A 26973-nucleotide genomic window follows, 5' to 3' on the forward strand; every position below is an offset into this window, starting at 1 on the left:
AAGGTTTTTTTTTTTCATTCCTATCAGCAATATTAGGCAGGCCTGCGCGTTTCTCGGTGGCGGAATGCCTACTTGTTCCACCGTCTTAAATTCTTTGGGAGAATAAATGAGTGCCTGGCGCTTTAAGAATGAAGAGACTTCAGAGCCATGCCTGGGGATAAGGGTGAAGGAGGAATAAGCGAAGTCCATAATGTATTCGGGCAGCAGGACCTTAGCGTGCAGGGAAAGCGCACAGCATCACGGAAGTACCGTAGCTGTGAAAGGCTGGTTTGCCTGCAGCCTCCGATAACACAACCAGGAGGATACACACTCACGCATGCGCAGAGCAGAAATGGAAGGCGCGCGACAGCCCTGAGCAGCCTCTTTGGTGGGCGGCACGCGAAAGACTACTTCGCCTGGCTCGGGCGAGCCAGAGCACGAGCGGCGGAAAGCGAGTGCGCGTGCGCCCCGGTCTTTGGCACGGGCTGGGCCCAGGTGGGTGTGTTTCCCCCTCTCCCCCCCTCTTCGCACGCGTGAGTAGCCCCGCCCCCTCCGGCCCCCGGCCGGGCTGGGCCGGGCAGCCATTTTGGGCAGAGCTTTGTTATGGTTCGGTGTGGGGAACTCAAGCGACACAGAGAGTGAGGCGGGAGGGGGCGAGTTGGGGCCTGGTCCCGTAAGCACGGCCTTGTGTGGAGAGAAGGGAAGAAGAGCTGGACTTGAGGCGGCGCTGAGCGGCAGCCAGTGGCTTTTGGGGAGAGAGTAAGGTAGGGAACGAGCAGGGGGAAGCCCAGAGCAGGCGAGGGGGCGGGAGCATAAACAAGTGGAGGTTCCGTTGCAGGAAAGAGCCGAGGGGGCGGCGGAGGCCCTGCGGTGTAGCTTGGCGGCCGGGAGAGTTGCTCGGGGCAGTTGTTGGTTTGCGGAAGTGTCGGGGGAGTAGCGCTCGGGACAAGGGGCTTAGCGGAGAGGTGCTTGGCAAGGGGCGGGGGGGGGCGATAGCTAAGAAGAGGGTAATGGGGGGACCTGCTTGGAGGTGTCTGCGCGGGCAATTGGGGGGCGGGGGGCGACTGGAGGTGTGCGAGGAAGGATCGGCTGGAGTAAAGAGTGAATAGCGGAAGGAGGAGGCTACGGTAGGCCCCATGAGTGCAAAGTTGAGCAGGAGGTGCGGAGTGGCCAGGGCAGGCAGTCGGTGGCATGTGATTTTCAGGTCGGAGAGGGGTTTTTTTGTTTTGTTTTTTGTAGGCATGGGGGTGAAATGGATTTGGGGTTCCAGCGTGGGTATAGGAAGGGAGGGAGAAGCTGATCAAAACAGTTGTGAGACTAGGCAAAGGTGGGGGCCCCCCGAAGTGTGGTTGGGGGGGAGGCCGGGGGGACTGTCGAGTAGGGCACAGGATTTTATAAAGTGCGAAGAGTTATTCTTTAGAGGAAAGGGGTAAAATGCTGGCTTGTTGGACAACTTGTAGACAGCTTGTTGGACAACTCGAGACTGCAAAGTGTGGTGGGTCAAAACTAGGAATATTTAAGTAAGAATGCTTGACTTGGCGTAGTTTCCCTTTGGAACAGATTTCGTTTTCTTTTTCACACACGCCCGCCCGCCCCAAACAACAACAGCGACTCTGTGTTCAGGAACAAATATACAAGTGTCAGGACTGGATAATTATATCTTGCCTTCCATGCAGACTCTGAGCTGATGCAGACTGCCTTGTAAAATCTAGCATTGTTGTTCTTGCTGAGCAGGCTGAGAAGGAGGGAGTTGACTTGTGGGTGTGTTTGTAGGGAGGTACAAATAGAGTATTTTGAATATTAAGGCAGAAGGAAGGCATATTATACTTGTGTAATACTTCTTTGCTGCATATGACTCAAGGTAAGGAGTAGAGTGTCAGATTCTGGCAGTTACTGGTAGATATTTTTTTAATACTTGAATGGAATGTGCACTTCTTGTGTCTTTCCTGTTGGCTATATAACTCTAGATGCTGCTTGAAATTATTTGGATGGGGGGGTGTAAAAACATTTTTCTATAAAATTTGGGTGACTGAGTTAAAATATAAATGTTAAATAGAATCTAGTGCAAATGTGGAAGTTGTTTTATGTCTTAAAAGAATAGTTGCTTTGCCTGTTCTGCACCAACATTACTTTGGAAATAGGACAATTTGTCTATATGCCTTCTATGTAGAAGATAGTCTGAAGGAAACTGAACAATCCTTAACTTTTAAAGAGAATGTACTGAAGTAGTACTTCAGCCCAATAACCTTAACAGTAAGAATTTGCACCTAGAGATCTATTAATAATACTTTAGTAACTAGTTTGACTTTTAGATGCAATAGAAAAAAAGAGTTCCAGTGACCAGTGTTTTCTTAGGGGTGGGGGGGAGAGACTTCAGACTTATAGGATCTATTTTTTGTTTTTTTTCTGGAACCCCAAGATCCATCAACCAGAGTTGGGTGCAAAAGGCATACTTAAAATTAAAGAATTCTGAGCCCAAGAATTTGTTTTTAGTACCAGACGTGAACTGAGCTGACAGTTCTTCCACACACATATCCACTCCTTGTTGCTCCCTGCCACCCTATTTTCTTCATTTCAACAATCTGATTTGTGCGTCTTGCTGTTATTAAGCAATTGATAGTCAGAAATCGCTGCCAACCTCCTGAAAATCACATAGAAATTCCAGTAAATCCCCAATCTCTGCACCCCTGTCTTGGGTGATCATTGTCAGGGTGAGGATGAGAACTAAGTATATTATGAAAGGATAAAAGAACTTTGCAATCATTTTGATAGGTACTTCATTTATAAAAACTTGTACACACTTTTGCATAAGTCACATGTTGTTCTTTTTAGATGTATCTCAAAGAGATTAGTGGGTTTGGGATTATTTGTATGTCAGCTAATACTTTTTAGTCGATTTACTATTTGCAATTCTCCCTTTCTTACACAACAACCATAAGTGAAATTTAACCTTACAGTCCAAGTACTGAATGCTGCATTAACACTTCTGCTAATAGTAGTAGACAGATACAACAGTGGGTGGGGATTTTTTAAATTAGATTTTGAGTTGTGTTGTCAAATTTCTGCTTCTGTTGTCATATACACTACTGTAATGAGAAATGGAAAGATTAGAAATTTTCTTAAATCCTGCAAAATATTGACATTGTTATGCTAAATGCTCTTCAAATATGTCCACCCAGTTAATAGTTAGCATTCCTATTCACACTAACTTCAAGCTGCATTAAGTACAGTATAGTGGAACTTCTGAGCTAATGTGGTTTATTGCACAGATTTGTTTTAGATACCTGAGTTAAACCCAAGTGCTTTGTACATAGTGAAGCTTATACAGAAACTAGTTTATCACTTAGGCATTCTGGTGCTTGCCATAGCTGCCAAGTTTTCCCTTTTCTCGCGAGGAAGCCTATTCAGCATAAGGGAAAATCCCTTTAAAAAAGGGATAACTTGGCAGCTATGGTGCTTGCTAGGTTTTCTGTCTCTGTAAATTAAGAGTGTAAGCCTCACCATTCTGGAAGACTTCACTGCACCAGAAATTTTGACTGCCCTAGTAACAAATTGCCAATATTTATTTACAAAAGAGTAGCAGTGCAAAAAAACATTTACTGTAGTATTAGAAGAAACAACAGAACTAGAATATAATTTGCAAAGAGGATAGGTTTCCATTTAAGTTTCTAGAATTTTGTTAACTTTTAAGGAAAGAGATGAGAATGGCTGTGTTGCATTCAAAGCAAGTACTGAAAGAGAAGCCAGTATTGCCTCACCAGTTGATTTGCATGGTATTTTGTAGCCTTTACTGACTTATGGACAACTGTTAAGGGGGAAGGAATGACTATTGTGAAAGAAATATGTTAGTTCGCTCTTTTGCTGCAATCTTTGTATTTTAGAAAGAACACTGTACTTTGAAAGATAAGAGGTTTTGATACTTCCCATCTCTCCACTTCCTCCTTTAGCTGTAAAAATAGTTGAGTACTATAAGATAAAGTCAAACTACATTGAGACCAATGTAATGCATTTCTAGGCCACACATTTCTTTAAAAAGGTGATGAGACTGATGCCTAATTTTTATTCTTTTTCCTGGCTCCTAACATGTCTCCTGCAGTAGGCTGCAGCATGTTACTAATTTGTCATTAATAATGTTAAGCTCAAGCACTTGTAACATAACCAGGGGAGGGGTCACCAACTGTTTTGGACCATTTTGAATGTTGAGAGAATGCTGATGGTGCCAGTTACAGTATGGCGGCCATGGGGGAATGGCATGGCACAAAACTAGAGAAACTGAAGATATTGCAGATTTTCTGCCCCTGAGCAACCTCATGCTTACCATGGGAAATCAGCTGTGGAGGCACTAATGACAAAGGCACAATAGCTTTGTTTTCCCCAATGACAGTCCTAAACCAAAGCATAAATTGCCATCCTGTATCTACCGGTACTTACATGAGAATAAGCCCTATTTAAAAAAAGAGAGAGACTTCTGAAATAGACATGTGTACTGTGAGAAAATGGTGCATATGGGGCATATCACATTTTTTGTAAAATGGTATAAATATGACCTTGTAACATAGTTTCAAGTACCATATTAGGTCAGAAGAAGAAATGCAAAAAAGTAAATTGTGATGGTCTTAAATCTAAGCTTTCTTTTTGAAAAACTGTAATATGTTTGGTTCATGGTGGAAAGAAAATTATGTTCTAGGTAATAAAGAGAAACTCTGTGAAGGGTGAATGCCACTACGGTATGTATTTAATCAAACACGGGATTCACTCATGGCACACTTTTAAAAAAAAGTTTTTAAAAGTATGTCATAGATGCTATGGACAATTAATGCAGGTCTTTCATTGGCTTAATTTCTCGAGTGTACACAGATACTGTACTAGTATTTTACAGCTGTGTGTGTGGAAATATGGAAAGTAGTAATTCAGGTTCAGGTGTAACTGAATTACAAAAAAATGGTTAGGTGTGTAAAATGGCTGACTTGTCTTCAATTTGTCTGACATGACTTTTTAAAAAATATATTGAAACAGACTACTTTTCTTTTAGAAATATATTATTTGTTTTAAAAGGGGGAGACTCAAAACCACTTATTTAACAATGTATGGTGTTTATAACCAAATAATTTCATCTCCAAAATAGCTATGTACAGGCATTTAAACTTGCCCATGCCAAAATTGGAGCTTACTTGCAGCCCACTATGGATTAAATCCAGCAACCATTGGATAAATGGAATGACTTCTGCTCTTGCAATGAATTTTGTCCTCCCTATGACCCCCAAATCTGAGGTAGTGGGTTGGGAAGGTGGGGGTACATGGAGGGGGGAGGAGAAGTACATGAATGAAAGCCATTCCACTTGTGCAATGATGTTTTCAGATACAACCCAGAACATTTTAAAGCTTGGAAAGTTTTAAATAGTGTGGCAGTTGGTCACCTTAGACTTGAATCAGTATTAACCTGAGATACAAACAAGAGTCAGCATCCACACATAGCCATTTCACTCCTTCCTTCGGCAGAGTGAAGCAGCCAGGAAGCTGCATCCAGACCAGGAACCATAGTTATGGCTTTCAAACAAACCAGAGTATGAAGCCATGGTATTAAAGTGGTCACTTCATTAACTACGTAGTTCCTAGTGTGAATGTATCAAGAAGCTGTTGGCTGCAGCTTCCTGGCTTGCTCATTTGTGCAAAGGAAGAGGTTAAATGGTTGCATGTGCGTGCCTGAAACTTGTGTAAATCTTGATTTACTAAGCCAAGATTATCCTCTGAACATCACCCATGTATAAAGTATGCATAAATTAATATGGGTTCAGCAACCAATATGTTGACTTAGATGAAGCAACTCGGTGATCAAATTTCAGTTGAGCCATGGCTTATATGCGTGGCGTTATGGATAGCAATAATAATAATAGTTTAGTAATGGCCCACTTCACAATGATATCAATAATGATGCCTCTCTTGTTTCAGTGTACAAAGGGTAAATTCTTCGTATGTTAACCTGTAGTTCTGATTTTCAAGGGTTTCACAAAAGCTTTCGTAGATTAATGTGGGACATATTAAGTTACTAGTGAAATGATTGTTGTTGTGATGGGCATTTTGTGTGTGTGTGTGTGTGTGTGTGTGTGTGTGTGTGTGTGTGTAAACCCACACATGTGGAGATACCGTGTACACTACACACTTTCCAGGGGCACCTGCAGTTTGTATATGGAAATATATGATTTTTGTGGCCACAATGTAGCCTACTGTACGAAGGTAACAGTGTTCGAAACTCCCATTGTTTTAGGCGCATTGTGCGACAGGGAATTTTATTAGTGTGAGCAGTTTCTGAGCTCTGGGTGCAGTACTAAGGCTAAGATTTCAGATTAAAACTGCAGTGGAAGGAAGGGAGGACCTTTTCTGACTCCCCACTTCCAGCTACTCTCTGAAGACTGGAGAAGAGACCCTCTTAAGAATATTAGGGAGGTGGGCAAGAGAAGAACTAGACCATGTGAAAAATGAACATAATATTTTAGCTGCAGTTCACTCATTTTCAGCTTTGTATTCTTGTTATTTAAAAAGCATTCCGTTGTTGCACCTATAACCTAGGTTTAAGGTGCCATTTAGCTCCAAGCTTTCATATGTGTTTCTAACATTGGAAGGTAAGAGTTGTATTTGATATTCTGTCTACTCTTGTACCTGGCCCTTTCTGCAGCCCTTTGTCTGAGACCTTTCCCACTCCCATTTAAAAAGGTTAATATCAATACCAATAACACAAGCAAGATATGATTGCATAGCATTCTTGTTGGCAGTCTAGCTGCAATAGTCTGCAGTTTCCAAAATGTCTTCAAAAACAACCACTTGAAAAGCTCATTGCATTATTCCAGTCTAGAAATTAACCAGCCATGGCCAGGCTGTCTCTCTTGTCCAGAAAGGGTTGCAGTCAGCATATCGGGCCTAGCTGATAAAATGCACTACATGCCACTGAAGCAATCACACGTTAAAATGGCAAAGTTGAATCCATAAGCACCCACAGGATGCGCACCTGATCCTTCAGGGAGAGAGAAATCCTTTTCAGAACTGGTTGAACAGCACCTCCCTGGGCAGATGAACCACCCACCAACAGCACTTCCATCTGGTTACAATTTAATGGTTCTCTGCCAAGTACCAGGACAGCAGTGCTTCATCAGGAATTGATAGAGCTGTGTGTCAAAAGCCCCATAACCCTTTCTAGGACACAGGAGTTCCTCAGCAGATAAGTTGGTGCAGAATGGGTTCCCATAAAAGAAAAATCTGAAAACTGCTGGTGTAAATCATAAGCACTGCAGCAGTTGTCTGAACTACCTAAGAACATCCCACCAAATCACCTTCTTCCATCTAATCAACCATACTCAAGGTTTCAGTGGAAGGAAATGAAGATGGAAAAACCATCTCCAGAACATGGCTTGAAATTTCAGATTTAACATGACAGTTACCGTATATACTCGAGTATAAGCCGACCCGAATATAAGCCAAGGCACCTAATTTTACCTCAAAAAACTGGGAAAACTTGTTGACTCGAGTATAAGCCGAGGGTGGGAAATGCAGCAGCTACTGGCAAATTTCAAAAATAAAATAAATACCGTCCTATGCCTTTCCCAGCTGTCGGCGGCAGGGTGGGGGGAGAAGCGGCGAGGAAGGATCCCTTCCTTGCTGCTTCTCCCTCCCCGCTGCCTCACACAGAGCAGGCATAGGATGGGGGTTCGGAGAGTCGCAGCACAGCGCTTCTCCAACCCCCCGGTCCTGTGCCTTTTTCTGCCGCTGCCCGCCTCACTCGAGTATAAGCCGAGGGCAGCTTTTTCAGCACATTTTTGTGCTGAAAAAGTAGGCTTATACTCGAGTATATACAGTGCTTGATTTGAAGCTTTCTCGGAAGTAATACATGCAGATCCCATTATCTGAACATAATGCGTTCCCAGAAAATCACTCATTAGGCAAACAATCGCATAATGATCTGATGAATCCTATATTCCCCTCCTAACATTTAGTTTGGCCTTCAGTCACTGCCTCTGCTCTACAGGTTATAATAATCTCATACCTTTTGAAAAAAAATTGATCAGGGTTGACCATACCAGTTTGAATTTTGTCATCCTAAGGATGGAAGTAAAGGCTGTTGTTCACTTTTGTAGAAGGTGAAAAGATGTGGTGTGAAATGATTCTACTCTGTTCTACATGAGTTGGGCCAGACTGCTGTTGCTCCTTTTTTCTGTGCTTGAAAATAGACTAGGATTTAGACTGAAGCAGTGTTAGTTGATTATACTGGTTCACCGTAAATACATTCTGCCATATTAACTGAAAGATCAAATTCAAAATTGTTAATATATGAAGATGTTTTCTTTGGTGTGGGAATAAGTTCAATCCTTCAAGTTCTGAGTGTCCAGATGCTAGTGCTGCTTGTGACCTATGGGCCAGTAAGTCTTAGTATGTGGCTGAACAGCACATCCAAGTGTTTTTGCCTACCAGTGTCTTCCAATACAGAATTCCATTGCTCAAAATGCATTTATATGGGGAAATGCAATGTAGCACTAACTAGCAAAGAACTGCTACACATGGCGTTGGAAGTTACGCAATCAAGAGATGTAAGGAACAAGGTTTCGAAGAAGTGGGATGAAATGTGTTTTTAATTGAGAACATGGTAACTGATCATTTTTGGGTAGAATTAATGGATTCTGGACTGGGTATTATTTATTTATTTTTGCAGCTTTCTGTTTAAGGTTAGATAGTAAATCCCATGTGAATCACTCAGTAATTTGTGTACACCAGTACCTAACAAGAATGGGACGCGGGTAGCGCTGTAGTCTAAACCACATAGCCTAGGGCTTGCTGATCAGAAGGTCGACGGTTTGAATCCCCGCGACGGGGTGAGCTCCCGTTGCTCAGTCCCAACTCCTGCCAACCTAGCAGTTCAAACATAGATAAATAGGTAGCACTCTGGTGGGAAGGTAAACAGCATTTCCATGCACTGCTCTGGTTCGCCAGAAGTGGCTTAGTCATGCTGGCCACGTGACCCGGAAGCTCTGTGGACAAACGACGGCCCCCTCAGCCAGTAAAGCGAGATGAGTGCCGCAACCCCAGAGTCGTCCGCAACTGGACGGTCAGGGGTTCCTTTACCTTTTTTATATGTAACAAACATTGAGCTGTAACTGTATGCATCAGTGATTAAAAAGCTGTATGCATAAAACATGCAGTTTTCTAGAGTAAACTAGGCTCTTCTGCACACTCAGCTGTTTGCCATATTGGTTTATTAGTTGCACTTAAGTCAGTTTCCTGTGAAGTTGTGGTTTGACAAACCTTTGAAGCATTGAAGTAAGGCACTCGAGGTAATGAGATGAATGAAATATTGCTAACTTTTAGACTGATGAGTGATGGCTTATCTGTCAGATTGTTGAGAGGCTCGCTGGGACAGTAGGTTCATTTGATATAAACATTTACACACAGGGTTTTGACCACTATAATATGGATGTGGCACACAAACTTGCAATATTACATAAGTATACATTTTTGAAGGGGGCATGATTTCATAGTGTTTCACTAGATATAAATGTGCCAATCTTGACATAGAACTTTTTGAATCAGGCTAGAGCGGCTTTCCCTGACTTGGAGCCCCCTCCACCCCCAACTACAGCCCCAGCTAGCATAGCTAATGATTAGGGATGTTGGCAATTGTAGTCCAAAATGTCACGAGAGCATCAGGCTGGAAAAGGCTGGACTAGAGAATATCAGCTTACTACTTTGCCATGAGATCATAGAACCTTAAGAGTTGGAAGGGATGCAAGGGTCATCTAGTCCAACCCCCTGCAATGCAGGAATCTCAGCTAAAGCATCCATGACAGGTGGCCATCCAACCTCTGCTTAAAAACCTCCAAGGAAGGAGAGTCCACTACCTCTTATGGGGGTCTCTGTCAGAAAGTTTTTTCCAAATGTTTAGTCGGAATCTCCTGACAACTTGAAGGCATTGGTTCAAGCCCTACCCCCCAGAGAGGGAGAAAACAAGCATGTTCCCTCTTCCACATGACGGTCTTCAAGACATTTGAGGATGGCTATCATATCTCCTCTCTTCTTTTCCAGGCTATACATACTCAGCTCCTTCAAGCGCTCCTTGTAAGCCTTAGTTTCCCGACTCTTAATCATCTTGGTTGCCCACTGCACATGTTCCAGCCTGTCAACTTCCTTCTTAAATTGTGGTGCCCAGAATAGGACACAGTATTCCAGGTGTGGTCTGACCAAGGCAGAATAGAATGGTACTATTACTTCACTTGGACACTATACTTCTGTTGATGCAGCCTAGAATAGTGTTAGCTTTTTTTGCTGCTGCATTACACTGTTGACTCATGTCAAGTTTGTGGTCCACCAAGACCCCTAGATCCTTTTCACATTTACTGCTAGTAGTCCAGGTGTCCCCTATCCTATATTTGTGCATCTGGTTCTTCCTGCCTAAGTGCAGAACCTTACATTTGTCCCTATTGAAATTCATTTTGTTAGCCTGGGCCAAGTTCTCCAGTCAAATATAACTTTAGAGGAAGTATGTATCAAAAGTGAAATTCAGGCCTTAAAGAAATGAATGCTATGTGGGATATCTTAAATGCTGCTGTTGTGGTTTTTTTGTTTTGTTTTGTTTTTTGACCAGTAGGAAACCTTCCATAATTTACCTTTTGTGATTGTAGGCCTATAATTTCTGCCGTGGTGATAAATCAGCAGAATGTGGAATTTTTAAATTATAAAATGCATAGCATCCTTAGTGATGTGCTAGTGTTGTGGTGTGTGTATGCGTCCAATTTCAAATAAGTCATACGGTAGATTAGTAGCTGTTAGGGTTGATTAATTATAGACATTGTATTAGTGAGGGTTATTTTGATAGGTAATAAAATCTAAACATTTCATAAGAGTTTTTCTGAGCTAGATTTACATATTCAGCATTGCATAGTATTGACTGTGCTCAGTCCTCATTCAGTTGACTTTGGGGTTTTTGCCCCCTTGTAAAGTGTTGAATTTGCAATTGGTAGTGCATGTTGGGAGTGCATGTTGGGAGACCTGTGTTTGAACATGGCGGCACCTGCAAAGTAGGTATGTCTGGAGTGTTGGAGTTCAAATCCTTATTCATGAAGCTCACAAGGTAGCTTTGATGGTGGTGGTAGTAATAAATAATAATAATATGTACCCCGCCTATCTGACTGGGTTGCCCCAGCCACTGTGGGTGGTAAAGTCTCTCAGCCTAACCTACTTCATGAAGCTATTTTATGAAGACAAAATAAGGTAATACATGGATGGATGGGGTACAAATAGGACAACTTTCAAGTTAAGAATGCTGAAATAGGGTGTTGATTGAAAATAATCACAGGCAACTTAAAAACTGGCTTGCTTCATGATTTCAGTAGAAACTGAAGAAGACATGGAAAACTTATAATATGTTATTGAGCTTTTAGATCTTTTTTGCTTCATTTACTGATAGGTAATACTGTCTTTCTTTCAGAGAATACTTCGTGAATTCTACATTTTTCAGAAGATCATAACCCAAATTCATTATAATACACCAACTTTCTCTTTTTTAAAGCAACAACTCAACTAAATTAGTTCAGGGAGAGATTATTTTCTGACTTAGCCCCTTACTTTTAGCTTTAATTGAATGCATTCATAGCAACAATAGGACAGAAATCATTGTGAATCTTACCTCTTCATCAAGTTGCTTTTAGTTCCTCAGCAAGGAAATTTAAGTTACATTATGTGAAAATCCTTTCAAGATACAGTTTTAAGAATGCTAACAACTTTTTTAGCAACTATAAAAGTGGTGAAGATGAACCTTGCATTTTAGAACTTCTACAAATAGTTTTAACACACATTTTCAGAATTTGCAAGATACTTCATGGTCCTGCCACCCACCTCCCCACCCCCATTCCAAATCAAGTTGTTGCAGAAGATGAACAGAGTAGATTTGTGGAGTTCACCATTAATCATGGTGTCTTTCTGAATGCTGTGCATATCTGACAAGTACTGTTGTAATGTAAAAGCTGAGTTGCATAGCATTGTAACAACAACAGCAAAATTAATGAGGTGAATGTAGTTGTGGCTTTTCAAAAATGCACACTCCCTTTTAGGTATTTTTTTTCTCATATAAGTGCAGAGAGCAATTAAGATGAGCAGCTAGAGGGGTGAGGGGTGCAGTCGGCACGAAGTGCGGCTTCTCGTGCTTCCTTTGGGACTCACCCTTGCCACAAAGCTGGCATAGGTGCACCCTGGAGAAGGAAGAAATCTGGAGAGCCAAGAGAAGTGCAAAAAGTGAGAGTGGTGGACTGCAGAGGCCGGACTAGGTAAGTCATTGTGGGACTTCTTTTGTTTATAGCTATATGAAAATACAATCTTTGCACCTTCATTTCCATCTGTGATATTTCCCAGCAGGTATGTTCAAATGATCATATCTTGATTTAATAAGAAGAAATATTAAGTCTTGTGCACCCACATGCAGCTGCTCCTTTCATCTCTTTGCATGAGGTGGCAAACAACAGGGAAGTCTTTAGTTAAAAATAATACAGTCATACCTCGACATCCGAACGCTTCGACTTCCGAAGTCGACAACCCTGGAAGTCTTTTCACCGCGCGGTCGGCGCATGCACAGAAGCGCAAAATCGCGCTTTGTGCATGCGCATAAGCAGCGCTTTGACATCACAAAACCTTGACTTACGAAGACTGCCGCAGAGCGGATCGTCTTCATGAGTCAAGGTACCACTGTATCCCATTTAGTAGCTTTGGAACTCACCGGGATTTGAAGCCATGGCTTGAAGTTGCCTTCAGATGGTGTCTAGCATAGAATCGTAAGTTGGAAGGGACAAAAGAGTCATCAAGTTCAACCCCCTGCAATGCAGGAATCTCAGCTAAAGCATCCCTGACAGATGACCCTCCAACCTCTGCTTAAAAACCTCCAATGAAGGAGAATGCACCACCTTACAAGAGAGTCTTTTCTACTGTTGAATGGCCCTACTGTCAGAAAGTTCTTCCTGATGTTTAGTCAGTGTCACCTTTCTCGTAACTTGAATCCTTTGGTTTGGGTCCTAGCCTCTGGGACAGGAGAAAACAAGCTTGCTCCATCCTTCACATGACAGTACTTAATTGAAGAGGTTTGAACTGTTTCCTAGTTCAGACAAAATGGGAAATTGGATATTGTTGACTGTGGATTTCTTGTTATGTGCTTGTGCAAAAGCCATGATATCGTTCAAACATGCTTATTGTGAAAGATTTATAGTGTCCAGAGGGAGACCTGAGTGAAATACTAATATACTGGAGGGAAAATTAATAATGAATTCTTCATCAACTTTTTCTAGTTCCCAGCAGCAACTATAGAGGTTGATGGAGCTCAGTTTCTAAGTTTATTGGTTTGAGCCAATGGAGGGTGGAAATCAACAGGAGCCATTGAACTACAGTAGTTCAGAATGGATCTATGTCAAGTTGTATATCCTTCAATTAGCTCTTGGAAAGATACTGAGCTGCTGTCCAAGCTGTTGAGGGCAGGCCCAGTGCTGTCTTTGCTGTGTTGTCTTTGCTCTGGGAAGGGCTGACAGTGGATATGTGTTATTCATCTTGTCTTAGATCCTGGCCATGAGGTTTGATGCCTCGCTTTATTGAAGGAGAGACACTGGACCTAAATGGCGCAGCATGACTTTGTTCCTGCCTGGCTTAACTTCTCTACACCACAGTCTGCAAAGGTAAACGATTGAATCTTGGATCAAACTCTTCAATAACATTTAGACAAATTATGGCCAGGTTGCCTATTTGATTATGAAATGCATACATGGCTTTGTAAAATAGTTAAGCTATATTGGCCATATTGAGTCCGCATTAAAAGTGCATCAACAATAAAATGGTAGGACATTGCTACCAGAGTCGATAGCCCATTTGTCAAACTAATGCTTGCATTAAAAAAACAGACAAATTGCATTCTTGGACAATTTGTCACTAATGATGTGGTGTCGTCATGACATGGAAAAAGCTGCAAAACTTAAATGTAACCAATTGCCTCTTCAAACTGTTTTTTGTTTCATTGGGAAGGGTTGGTTTAAACTCTTGCATTTTGTGTGGCTGGAATGTAGCCTATTCTACAGTTACATTAATTGATCCATGCACTTTTGCCTCTGGCGACACCCACCATTGGCATGCATCCCCTGGAAGGTTCCCAGGGAATATAGACCTCGGGTTGAAAAAGGTTCTCTACCCCTGGTTTGGAACAGCCAGTCTCAAAGTCACGCACAGAGAAAATCCAAACATTTACCATTACAGTAACACACAAAATTGTTAATGTGTGGGCAAAGTATGTGCCCTGTGGATGTTCTGGTAACAACAAATGCTACAATATGACTGAAGCTAAGCTGGTGTTGTCCTGGAAGCCAGACTACTGGGAGCCTCTTGTAAGAGTAAATATATAATTTGGATAGGGTTGTATTCACACTTAAGATTCAAATGTGCAGCATGGCGGGTGGGATGACATTGCTCCTGTGTGCCCAGTAGCAGCTATAGCCAGAAGTGCTTTCTGCTAGTTTTGATAGGTGCACCAGCAGTTCCTGTTCCTGGTTAGGACAGACCTGGTTGCAATAATTCATGACTTAATATCCAGATTGGATTATCATAATGCATAGAACTATTATAATGCACTCAATGTGCACTTTCAGTGGCTTCTTATAAATGAAGAATCTAAATGCCATTTTCTAATATGGGTCCTAAACTGTTTGGCAGTCGATCAATCTGTTACCCTGAAATAATAGCAAGATAACTTGCTGCCACAGTGTATTTAAAAGGCTTCAAGGAAGGAAAAGATTCTACACAATTGCAAATGTGTGGCTGAAGCAGATACATAAATACGTCTAGCTTTGTCGGTTGGTTCTGGTGGTTACTGGAATATCACTTTTGAACAAAGTAGGAAACAGTCTGTTGATAAACTCCTGAAAACTCATGTGGAACTCATAATTCCAGAGCCTTTGCATGTTTTGATTATTTTTTCTCTCTTAATAGGCCCCTGGAACCACTCTTGAGAAGCACGGAGAGCATCTTCCTCGGGGAGAGGGCCGCTTTGGAGTAAGCCGGAGACGCCACAACTCTTCTGATGGATTTTTTAATAATGGCCCTCTCAGAACTGCAGGAGGTATATAAAAGGGTTCATACTAGAACTTGTACACACTGGTCTTGGGTTTTATTACACAGTTAGGTGCTGCAAACATTTAAATGCTTGAAAAACCTGATTGTCTGAGATAAATTGTGGAGGTTTTCAACTTACCCAGGGCTTTTTAACAATTATTTCCTATGAGAGAGTAAACTGTGAGCACTCCGCCTTATAAAAAGTAGATGGTATTCTGATTTTTCATAATGTGCTAGGAGTCTGTTGGCATACTTAAGCAAATGTCAAGAAGACAGCTGTGATAGAAGACTATACAGTGGTACCTCGGTTTATGAACACAATTGGTTCCAAAAGTCTGTTCATAAACTGAAGCGTTCATAAACTGAAGCGAACTTTCCCATTGAAAGTAATGGAAAGTGGATTAATCTGTTCCAGACAGTCCGCGGAGTACTTAAACTGAAGCGTTCATAAACTGAAGTGAACTTTCCCATTGAAAGTAATGGAAATGAATTAATCCGTTCCAGATGGGTCCGCGACGTTCGTAAACCGAAAATTCATAAACCGAGGTGTTCATAAACCGAGGTTACATTGTAATGTAATTGCTTGTATGGTAGAATGGTTAGGGTATATTGTTCACTTGGGCTTCACAATAAAGGCTGTAGTCCCAAGATCTGGTTGGAGTAGTAAGGGTGATATTCTAAACTTACATAGAGCAGGGATGCAGGACTTTTTCCCCAGGTGGGCCAAATCTGTTTCTGCCCTACACCTTGCAGGCCAAATTTCGGCAGGGTCTCCCACCTGTCAATCACCAATATCACAATGAGGCGATGTGCCTCTTTGAAAGAGCACTCCCAGTATGCCTTCAAAGAGGCTTGCTCCAGGATTGCTATGGTGTTTGCACTGAATGCCCAGCTAAAAGTTGGCTCATGCACCAGAGGTTTCCAACCCGACATGGTGCATTGTTGTTGCACACTGGCTTAATTAGAGATCTGTACTATCACAGATATTTTAGGTGCTGACTATCTTTATTCATACAACAATATTCCTCTCATGCAGACTGCTGGCATCAGCCTTCCCTGCACCGTCATGATTCTGTGGACTCTGGTGCTTCTAAAGGAGTTCATGTTGGGCTAGCTGGCAATCAGCCTGGCTGGTATGGTTCTTCACGAGGCCATGATGGCATGAATCAAAGAGGAGGATCGGGATCCCATCGCCACTGGAATGGCAATTTCCACTCCCGAAAGGGTTCAGCCTTTCAGGAAAAGCTACCTGCTGAGACGAGGGAGGAAAAGGAAGAAAAGGAGAAACTGCAATTTGAGGAGGAAGACTTTGTAAGTCTTCAACAAGGTTTCCTTCTGATTTTTCACAAACACTAGAACTGATGTCTTCTACGGTATGCTTTCATGCATCTCTGTGTTTCCCCAAACTGCATAATGTGTGAATGCTCTGCCCCCCAGACACGTGTCCAGACCTACATGTTCATAGGAAAACTCCTTTCTTTGGATATAGATGGGAAGTTCCTCCCACAACCAGTATCATTTTAGTTCCTTCCTCCTTCCAACTCACAGCTTTCCCTAAGGCTGGATGCTGATTAGACATACTGATTATTCCATGTCTAGACTATATAAAAAAGTAAATATTCCTTCTTTTCATGCAGTACATTTGCTTCACTTAAACCTATTTGTATCTCCAACCTAGTTCTTTAATAAACTTGCTATTTGCTCACACTGGTTTGCAGAGTAATTAAGTACAACAGCAAAGGAACATTGTCAAGATGTCGGTATATAAATTGTGAGAGAATAATGTTGAATTTAAATACAATTATTAAGTTTTAAAAACTTAGTCCTAGCTAAGTAACCTGAAAATAGAGTTAATAAAATTCTGTATCATAGTAAGACATAGGTTTTCCTTTTTGTTTTCTAGCCATCATTGAATCCAGAAGCTGGAAAACAGAACAGCCAGAGTAAACCTGTTGGGACTCCATCTGGTGTTTGGGGTAGGTATTGAGGCATCATCGAACAGCCATCTTCTTAGTAAAAGATATAAATTGTCTTTCCATTTTCAATCTCAAGAATTCTGAAGCAGATTGAGCTGAATCTTAGAATTTTCAAAGATGTCTTGGATATTTGGTGGTAGAGTTGTAGAGTCCTTGGGTCTCACCAAGAAATGCCTGTGTTCTCTTCTCCCCCCACCCCCATCATATTTGACATTCAGCACCCTAGACATTTAAATTCTGGCCATTCAGTATCTAGAGCACTTCTCCATTTCTTTCCAGCATTGTGGAAAGTGCTGTGTTTCCCATCTAAGCCAGGGCCGGCTCTAGGTAGACCCCCGGTGGTGCGGTGTGTTTTGGCGCCGGGCCGGCAGGCCGGGCGCCGCGTGGCAAAGCCGCGCGGAAACCATGCTACGCCCTGTGAGGGCGCCGGAGCAATCCCCCCCCCCAGCACCAGGGCGTGTGACCTGCTCGAGAATGCCCTGATCTAAGCACTTACCTCATCCAAACCACCAGACACATGGCACAAGCAAGAGAGTGATGCTTGCACCCTGAGCCTTAAGAAGCCACATAGTCTAAAGGAAGGACTCGATTCAATGAGTTATGGATCCTTTTTAATGCCCAAAGCAGTCCATGTCATCTACTAACCATTAATCACACATCTACTGTACCAGTGCTTCAGCCATATAACATCCAAAGTAGTCCTTAACATTGTTAGGCCCTATGCATACCACTGGTTGGTTACAGACATATAGTCAGAATGGAACATACTAATTGAAAGTCAAGACTTTTGTGAGAGACCTACGCTAAGCATACCGGTAGCTAATTGCATCTTAGTGCTCATCTAAACTATATTGGGCGTAAAGATGAGCTTGTAACAATACACACAACTGATAATTCCTACTGGTCCAGGTTTGTTCCCTCCAAAGACTCTCATGGAAGAATAGCGAATATAACCTGTTTCATCAGATTGCAATTACCATATTTTCCACTCCACAAGACACACTTTTTTCCTCCTAAAAAGTGAGGGGACATGTCTGTGCATATTATGGAGCGAATGTGTGGTTGATCGCTGGCTCCCTTTCTGGCCCCACCCCCTTGCCCAGGCCTCCATTGTTGAATGTTCTGCAGACGGAGGCTGTTTGTTTCCCCAACGACATGTGACTGGCTGATTAGATTATCTATCTGGAAACTGTAGAAATGGCTCCCTTTCCTTTCCTTTGGAAGCTGCAGAACTGTGAGTTGAACCCCCTAAAACAGCATTTTCCCCTTCGCAAAGTAAGCTAAACAACTTTGAGCTGATCCTCAAAAAAGGGACTTCTCCCCTTTGCAAAAAAAGCTGCACAACTTTGAGCTGATCCTCAAAAAACCGGGGCTTTCCCCCTTTCCTCCTCTAAAAACTAGTGTGTCTTATGGAGAGAAAAATACGGTATATAAAGCACTGTCCTTTAGAATTGGGCTTTATTTGAACTGAATATCCATCTTGGTTGAAAACCTAAAATAAATCTATTTGTTAACTACATTTCCAGACTAGTCCTTCTCAGATCCTATCCTATATGATGAGCTGTCACCAAATATTTCCTATTTGAGCAGGTGCTAAAATAACTGGGCTGAGAAAATAGTGAACTTGTAACTCTTGAGGACTATGTTTCTGCATTCCTTTAACAAGTAGCGTCTATAAAACCATCCATTCCCATTTGAACTAGGGATGAACTGCATTTTTAATGAAAATTTGGTGTGTTTCTCTTCCCCACCCATTTTACTAGAAAACCCTCCTAGTGCCAAGCAACCTACCAAGATGCTGGTCATCAAAAAGGTTTCAAAAGAAGATCCTGCTGCTGCCTTCTCAGCTGCATTTACGTCACCAGGGCCTCAGCTTTCAAATGGCAACAAGGCAACCACCATTGTCCCAAGCGTCTACAAAAATCTGGTTCCCAAGCCTGCAACACCCCCTTCCAAGGTATGCATAGGTTCACTCAGGTAAAAGGTAAAGGTACCACCGCAGGGGAAGTTTTAACATTCTGTTGCCTAACGTAAGGGAAATGTTAAATTGTGCTGTACTAAGCCTATACAATACTATTAGAATGTAAATGGAAATAAGGGGTTGATGTTGAAAGTTAAAAGTTTTTTTAATTGTTATCTTGAGTTGGTGTTCTATATGCACTTCCCTCCTTTTCTCTTTTCTCCCCACTCCCCAATGTGAAGATGTGCCCTCTCTCCTTTGCTGAGAAGGGCTGCATTATGACAACCCAGCTCTCCAGTAGACACAGGAACATTTGGCGTTAAGCTCTCAACAATCTCTATTTACTTTTGATTTAGGGACATATGCCAGATTCCCTCATTACTCCAGTTCTGCATGCTTTCTCCCCAGCTATTCCTGGCTTCTACTGTTGTTTTCCCTGTCTTCAACTCTAAGTGCTTCCTCTCCAGTTTAAATGTTTTACACAGGGTGTTACCATATAATCACCATGCACAACATGTGTCCTATAGGATAAATGCAGCCCCCTTTATTTGCACACATTCAGGGGAATTCTAATTGTCCACTGTTGCACCTTCTCACCTCCTTGTAGGAATAAGCAAGGCCTGCCAAATCCCGTCACGAGCAGAAATGGGGATGGGAAACTTTCTACATTACTCTGACCACTTTTCTTTTCCTTCTCCTTTTCCTGGATCCATGATGCGGCTGGTGCCAGATTTTTCAGCCTGCTGACAAAAATATAAATAGTAATCAAAGTGACTGTCTAGTTTTAAGCAAGACAAAAAATTAAGTTACTAGGTTAATTATTGATGTTGCTATTATGCAGTTTCTTGCTCCCTAATGTTCCTGTATTTGTTCTCTTCTCATGGTAGCCAAGCCAATGGAAAGCTAACAGAAGTGAACATAAAACAGGCTCGCTCTCCTCCAGCCGTGATTCTGCTTTTACAAGTCCAGTGTCTGTAACCAAACCTGCTGTACTGGCCAGTGGCTCTGTTCTCACCTCTTCCAAAGAGGTAAGCTTGAAAGGTTGAAGTAAAAAACTGGATTTAAAATTATTTGAACATCAGTGAACATGCACTTGTGATCACTCAGCTTAAATGACACAAATAGAAATGAGGTAGGGAGGACAGGATCCCTCTGGTAAAAAGTAAACTCTGGAAAACTTGCAGCACTTTTATTCTCTCTACAGAGTCCCTCCAGTATCACCCCTCCCATTGAAATAAACTCCTCTCGCTTGACAAAGCTGATGCGCCGCACCACAGATAAGAAGAGTGAGTTCTTGAAGGCCTTGAAGGATGACCGGAATGGGGAGTTGCCAGAGCGCCATGAGAGCAACAAATTGGATGATGTAAGGGTGCAGTTCTGGTTTTTCTTTCTAGAGTATTAAAACGATAGGGATTTTTGAGTGTGAAATGAAATGCTGTGTTAAAGGTATGGCAGAGCTGGTATTTTCCAACTCTTCTGATAGTATGAGTTGCTTGACTTGTCTGGTAATCAGCTACTTTTTATGGGAATTTGAATTTTGGTTCTGTTCTTTGACTTGTGCAGATAGGTGATAAATGGTAGTTAAAGGAGTGAGTTGTCACATAAACAAAATGTGTCCTCTTCATGCACAGTATGTCCATTTAGCAAATAACCCTTGCAGAAATTCATTTTTAATCTATATATACTAGTTTTTTCAACAAATAAAACTAAGTGTATTTTATTTTTAGGAATGTAAAGTGCAAAACACAAAACAGTATAGACATTTTCATTCTCCCACTCCCTAAATAATTGTGCTGGACTAGCACATTAAGGTACTTGGAAGCTTTTAAAGTCTTTTTACTTTTGGGAAATGAAGGGTGATAGAGGTATTAAAGAGTACTGGCTACTGACCTTGGAAGCAAAAGACCTTATTGGTTACAATAAGGTTATAACTAAACACTTTGTCAGATGTCTGTGTGACCAGATCCAATGTGTGTAGAATACATGGTTAAGTTATTTGTTGGGAACCCATTCACAATCCTGATTGTAGGATGCGTCAAGGCTCAAAAATTGTACACATAGCACCCTGTTGCACATGTGGTTTTACTTTGCTGGATTGTGTTCTTATCAGTAGGACTTGCTTATCATTCTAGAAATTACAGCTTCTAGATAGAGGGATCTTGAAAAAAGGAATATTTTTTACAATGTAATTTGTTAGCATTAATTATGGTCAGGAAGGCTGGGTGTATATTGATTCTTTCCCCAAAAGTATACTCCTTACAGAGCAATTTGTGAATGTTTCAAAGTCTTGCTGGGCTTATTCCATAGAAAGTGTGTTTTTGATTGGCTAGATAGTACAAGAGTGGTTGTTTTCATGCTATGATCTAAGAGTACAAGGCCCACCTAGCTCAGCAGCCTTCACGAGGGAATTTGACTTATTTTTTTCTCCCTTGCCAGATGGAGGATGGCAGCACACCAGAACCAAAGCAAAACTGGGCAGAGAATTGTCACCAGAATGGTCTTTCTCTGCCTTTAGAAGAAGGGGAGAACCTTTCTCACTCATTAGAAGCAGAACACAGGTGAGAGGGAAGACAGACTGCTGAGGAAAATCTTTTTCTAACAGCATTGTAGATAAATTAGTGGAATAAGAGTCAGAAGTAAAAGTAGAACCTGGAACTTCTTAAAGTTCTATCACCAACGCAATATATTGTCAGTTTTTGCTTCTATTGTTTGATCATGCTGTTCTTGTAGCATAGTGTGCCATTGTGGTATGCTGCAGTGGGTGCTCATATACTGGGAGGGTCTTTGCACAGAGGCATATTATTTCAAAGGTGATGGCAAGGGTGACTTCCTAACAGCTATCTATCACACATAAGACCAGAATGTTTTTGTGGAATAAATCATTAAGTCCTCTGACGCTACCCCAGCTGTTTGAGCACGACAGTAGATACTTAATGTCACGACTAGATCAGGCCTGCATAAACCTCTACCCAGTAACTGCTCAACCTTTGATCCTGCAGTGCTGCTCCCTCAGAGCAGGCATAGGAGTAATGGCTCCTTATCTGTTAGTGCTTTCGTTGTGATTCCTGCATTGCAGGACTAGTTGGACTATGTAACCCTTGGGATAGCTTCCAACTCTACAGTTCTATGATTCATAACAGGAGTAGGGAGCAAGGTGTATTTGCCATCATTTGTCAGAGAGTCTCTGTTGGCAGTGATGTTGCTGCCACAAGGCAGAGTGAGTTGGGGAAGAGACATTTTCTCCCATTTGCTCTGGAAGAGGCAAATGACACAATTGTTTTGCTTATAAAGGACTTTCTATTTTTCAGTCAAATCACCCCTCAGATTTTGACATGCTGACAAGCACCTAATACATGCATGTCAGCATGCATACACACAAAAAAATTCCTCAAGAATAGTTGCTTTCTTACTAATGATGAAAGAATACAAGAGGTGTATCCTATCCAGTTATAACCTGAGAGGGATTAGGGGGCAACCCCATCCACTTGGCTTCTAACTCCAGCCATCACTGGCCCAGTTCTTTCTCACATTAACCCTCAGGGAGTGGGTCTGTCACAAAAAAGCTCCCCATTCCTTTTTCATTCCCCAGCCCCTCATAATCGATCATTTACTTTCATTACCTAGTTGAAACAAAATTAAAAAATTCCTTCCGCTAGCACCTTAGAGACCAACTAAGTTTGTCATTGGTATGAGCTTTCGTGTGCATGCACACTCTCGGAAGAAGTGTGCATGCACATGAAAGCTCATACCAATTACAAACTTAGTTGGTCTCTAAGGTGCTAGTGGAAGGATTTTTTTTTGTTTCGACTACAGCAGACCCAACACAGCTACATACCTGTAACTTTCATTACCTAGGTCCTTCTTCATAAAGTCATCCCATGTTCCTTTGCAGCTGAAGAATTTAGCAATACTTGTTAAATAGAACTTAACTAGGCTATTCATGGCAAAATCCGAGGTGGGTATCTATAGGAAACGTGTCGATTTTGTATGCATTGTGAGGTGAGGGTGGGTCTTTCTTCCATTGTTAATCCAACCTCTCTTTCTCAACCCACCCCATCTCCTTTAACTTGCTAGGTTATTGAAAGCAATGGGGTGGCAAGAGTACCCTGAAAATGATGAGAATTGCCTTCCCCTCACAGAGGATGAGCTCAAAGAGTTCCAAATAAAGTCAGAGCAGGTATGTTTACCTTTTGTGCTTAATATTGTTATCAGTCTTTTAGCATTGGTTGTTTCCCAGTTTTATAAAACTTGTGAGATGACTGCAAAAGCGTCTACCCAAAGTTATTTTTTTGCATGTGGACAAACCTATAGAGACTTTGTTATATGTACATAGTATTACTGTGTACAGTGGTGCCTCACAAAACGAAATTAATTCGTGCTGCGAGTCGCTTCATCTAGCGATAATTTCGTCTTGTGAAGCGCGGGTTGCCGTGGCAAAAAAAAAAACCACCGAAAAACTTCGTCTTACGAAGCGCGGCCATTGAAAACTTTGTCTTGCAAGTCACCAAAAGCATTGCAAGACACTTTCGTCTAGCGAGTTTTTCGTTGCGCGAGGCATTCGTCTTGCAAGGTACCACTGTACTCTGCTTTGAGCTCTGAATTGAAAAGGGGAAAAAATATGAATTCATTTTCCTTTCTTTCCTGCAGCTAAGAAGAAACGGCTTTAAGAAGAATGGATTTCTTCAAGGCCGTGGCAACAGTCAACTATTCTCCCACTGGAGAAGCACTTTTAAGACAGAGTTTGAGGAGTCAGATACAGAAACAAGTAGCAGTGAAACTTCAGACGATGATGCCTGAAAATGGGCACAAAAAAACCCACAGTACAAAACCAACCCAGCAAACTCAGTTTGTAGTTCAGCACATAAATGTTTGGGGTTCAAATGAAGCAGAGTTTATTCTGTCTCATGTCTGTTCAGTTTCTTTTTATTGTTGAAAACTTCATGCACAAGGGAAAGAATTATATCCCAAAGAAGAAAGCTATTGGCTTATTTTTGGTTTTACCCTTCTATGCTTCATAGAGAACAGTCCATGCAGATGGGTGACTCATGGCCTTCTGGTGCAAGGCATAGTTTCAGTCTCATCAGCAGCAGGATGTAAGGGACTGAGTTGGGCAGCCACATGCTTCTCATACTGCCGTCCACATAGCAAAATGCTGTGCGGCAATAATGTGCTAAAACAATCATTGTCAATGACAAAATGGCTATGGAAGTTCTAATTGTGTTAAATTAATGCTAATAACATGGAACTTTTTTATTTTGTTTTTTGGCGGCTCGGGGAGCTTCATCACTTAACCAGGCGTGTTTGGGTTTTTTCTTTTCTTTTTTGGGGGTACAGCTGTAAAATATTTGGATATAGGAATTGTTTGTGTTCTTGCAACCTTGATATTCAGGGTGGATTGTAAAATATAAATTTTTGTGGGACTTCAAAGATTAAGATTATTTTGATAACATTATTTACAGATTTAAAAAAGTGACTATCACATTGAGTCTGTATGAGGGGGAAAACTACTGCAACAAAAGATAACTAACTTGGAATAAATATTTTGCATCAGTTTGCCAATTCTGTGTCTCATTTCTCATGAAATATTATAGAAGTAAGGCAATTTGGCTATCCTTATTTTGTGTTATTGTGGCCTTCATATAACAGAACCTGCTTTAAAGAAAAGTATTGAGTAACTTGAATAAATCCTGATTTGGTTTTTAAGCAAGGGGTACCAGTTTAATAGTTGTGCTTCTCTTTCTGTATGTTGAGTAACTCTCTGTGCATTGCAACTTTACATTACAATGCAGAACTGAACATTAATTAACATCTGAGTGTAAAGTGAGGGAGAGAGGCTAAGCTGAAATGCTAATGTTTATACACTGAAGAAAATATAGAGAATTCAAATCAAACCTACTTTAATTTGATACTCATTGCGTCAGTCTCAACCTAAACTTAACAGGGTTGTCTGAAGATAAAATAGGGGGTGGGGAACCAAGTATACATACATACACACACACACACACACAATTTCATTTATATACCGCCCCATACCCGCAAGTCTCGGGATGGTTACAATATAAAATCACAAAATACATCAAAATAAAAACAACCCAATAACCACCACCCCATATGCTATATTAAGTTCCTTGGGGGAAAGTGGGAAATAAATATTCTAATCAACAGGCCCTAGAAACAGCTTCAATTCATAAAATTCAAAGACACAATTATTGCACCCGAAGAACTTAGTTCCTTATGCTCAGCAGTTCCTTGGGCTTGAAGCTTCCTGAACAACACTCTCATCGATACATGGCAAATCACTTCTAAAAGCAATGCATTATACAGCATGGGGACCTGCTATTCAACAAAAGCTCACTGGGAATGTGCAATCTTCCGAGGGCCTTTGCATCAGACTCAACATGAACAACCAAAATATTTAATTTGCAGAAATAGCAGGAATATATTATGAATCAACATACTACAGGCAACCTCTATATACAGCCACCATAGGAGACTGTATCCTCTGCTTGCCAATATGCAGAAATCATCTGCTGCAAGTACTCTCAATCGCAAGTAACAGCAGAGGAATGCTGACTCACGAAAGGATAACATTTCTTGTGACTCTGGACTACTGTAATAAAAAATACACTTAGCTGAACTTGTAGGATGGCTACATAGGTTCACATGTACTTAAACATTTATCAAATTATTTTGAACTAGGTTGCAAGAATTGCATAGTAAAATCTGGAACTTTCCTACAGCGGTATTGATATGCCATGACTAGACTCGGCTGGGGATATGACTATGTTGTTTCTGAAGAATTTGGCTCATGTCAGTATTGATGCACAATGGAGGATTAGAATGGGGTATCGGGTTTTTTTCCTAACCAAATCTTGGTCTCCTATTTGAGATTTTGTAGATTTTCTGCGTCAGCAAAGAGCTGAACTTCAAGGTCCCATCCAATTCTGATTCTGTGCTGAAATACTGGCTTTCCTGCTTTGACACCTTAAAGGAGAGCAGACTTATTGTGTTACATGCTTTCATAAACTAGAGCTCATTTCTTAGATGTATAAAGGGTTGTCTTCAATGTGTGTGTGTAAATGTGTGTGTGTAAGTGGGGGGGGGGCGGCACAGTGGGTTTTTGACATATCTATGCAAAACCCAAATTTATAGAAGATACCCTTCTCATAATAGTTGTAACTGATGTTTCCTTCGTATCTAATTTTGCACCTGTCGTGGGGGATAATGTGACTGGAGTAAGATTGTTGATAAATCCCAGTTTTTAATTCAAGTATTATTACTTTTTAATTCAAGTATTATTACTTTTTTAATTCAAGTATTATTACTTTTGAGGTCAACACTTGCCTATTCCAAATGTTCTGGTTTTCATCTTTCTCATACTGTTACAACCCTTCACTGTCGCCAATGCCATATCAAACTGAAGGACAGGCGTAGTTGGTACCACTTAAATTTTGTGTTAATCTGCCTTTCCGTCTCGTTGCGTGCGTTTTTTTAAAAACTACCGGATACAATTGTTTTACAAAAGCCGTGTACCTTATTAACGGTCATGCAGGAAAGGGAACATTAGCAGGCTTAGCTTGCCTGTCATGGCTGCAGAGCTGCGGAAAACAGCACGTGCGAGAAGCTCCCTTTTCTACAGCTACTGCAAGTGGAGAAACCTTCCTACGCGATTGCATGGAGCGAGTAACATACCTGCGCAGAGTAGCAAACCACAGAAGTCACCGTTAATGCGGCGTGGAGCGGTCATCCATGGCTGGGTGCAAATAGCTCGCTCTCCTCTGCCCATACCTGCCATCGGACACACTTCGGTTCTTGTCTTTGCCGCGGTCGCTTCCTTCGCCGACCGCGCAGGCGCGTCTCACTTCGATGACGTTCAGACGCACAGACGACGCGCTGAGATCACGCAGAAGCCATCGCGAGATTTGACGGGCAACAAACCGCCCC

At 41.6% G+C, this 26973-nt stretch overlaps 1 protein-coding gene and 1 long non-coding RNA gene across 3 annotated transcripts; one reads left to right on the forward strand and one right to left on the reverse strand.

Moving 5' to 3' along the window:
* The first annotated feature begins 304 nt into the window (after nt 1-304).
* Nucleotides 305-24588, forward strand: GPBP1L1 (GC-rich promoter binding protein 1 like 1). Of its 2 annotated transcripts, none has more exons than XM_035121421.3 (12): nt 305-474; nt 11447-12281; nt 13555-13670; nt 14971-15100; nt 16130-16404; nt 16997-17069; nt 18833-19026; nt 19917-20057; nt 20234-20392; nt 21466-21587; nt 23104-23206; nt 23677-24588. In XM_035121421.3, exons 3-12 carry the CDS (start codon nt 13611-13613, stop codon nt 23824-23826), a joined length of 1407 nt encoding a protein of 468 aa, XP_034977312.1. In that variant the 5' UTR covers nt 305-474; nt 11447-12281; nt 13555-13610; the 3' UTR covers nt 23827-24588. The 2 variants fall into 2 exon arrangements, with proteins under 2 accessions (XP_034977312.1, XP_034977311.1); XM_035121420.3 differs by lacking the exon at nt 305-474 and adding an exon at nt 545-743.
* Nucleotides 19549-26889, reverse strand: LOC148685055 (uncharacterized). Its single transcript, XR_015950817.1, has 2 exons — nt 26722-26889; nt 19549-19772 (listed from the first exon to the last, which is right to left on the reverse strand). It is a non-coding gene; the product is annotated as an uncharacterized LOC148685055 (long non-coding RNA).
* Nucleotides 26890-26973: the final 84 nt, after the last annotated feature.

Source organism: Zootoca vivipara, chromosome 7, assembly GCF_965207765.1.
Source record: "Zootoca vivipara chromosome 7, rZooViv2.hap1.1, whole genome shotgun sequence".
NCBI lineage: Eukaryota > Metazoa > Chordata > Lepidosauria > Squamata > Lacertidae > Zootoca > Zootoca vivipara.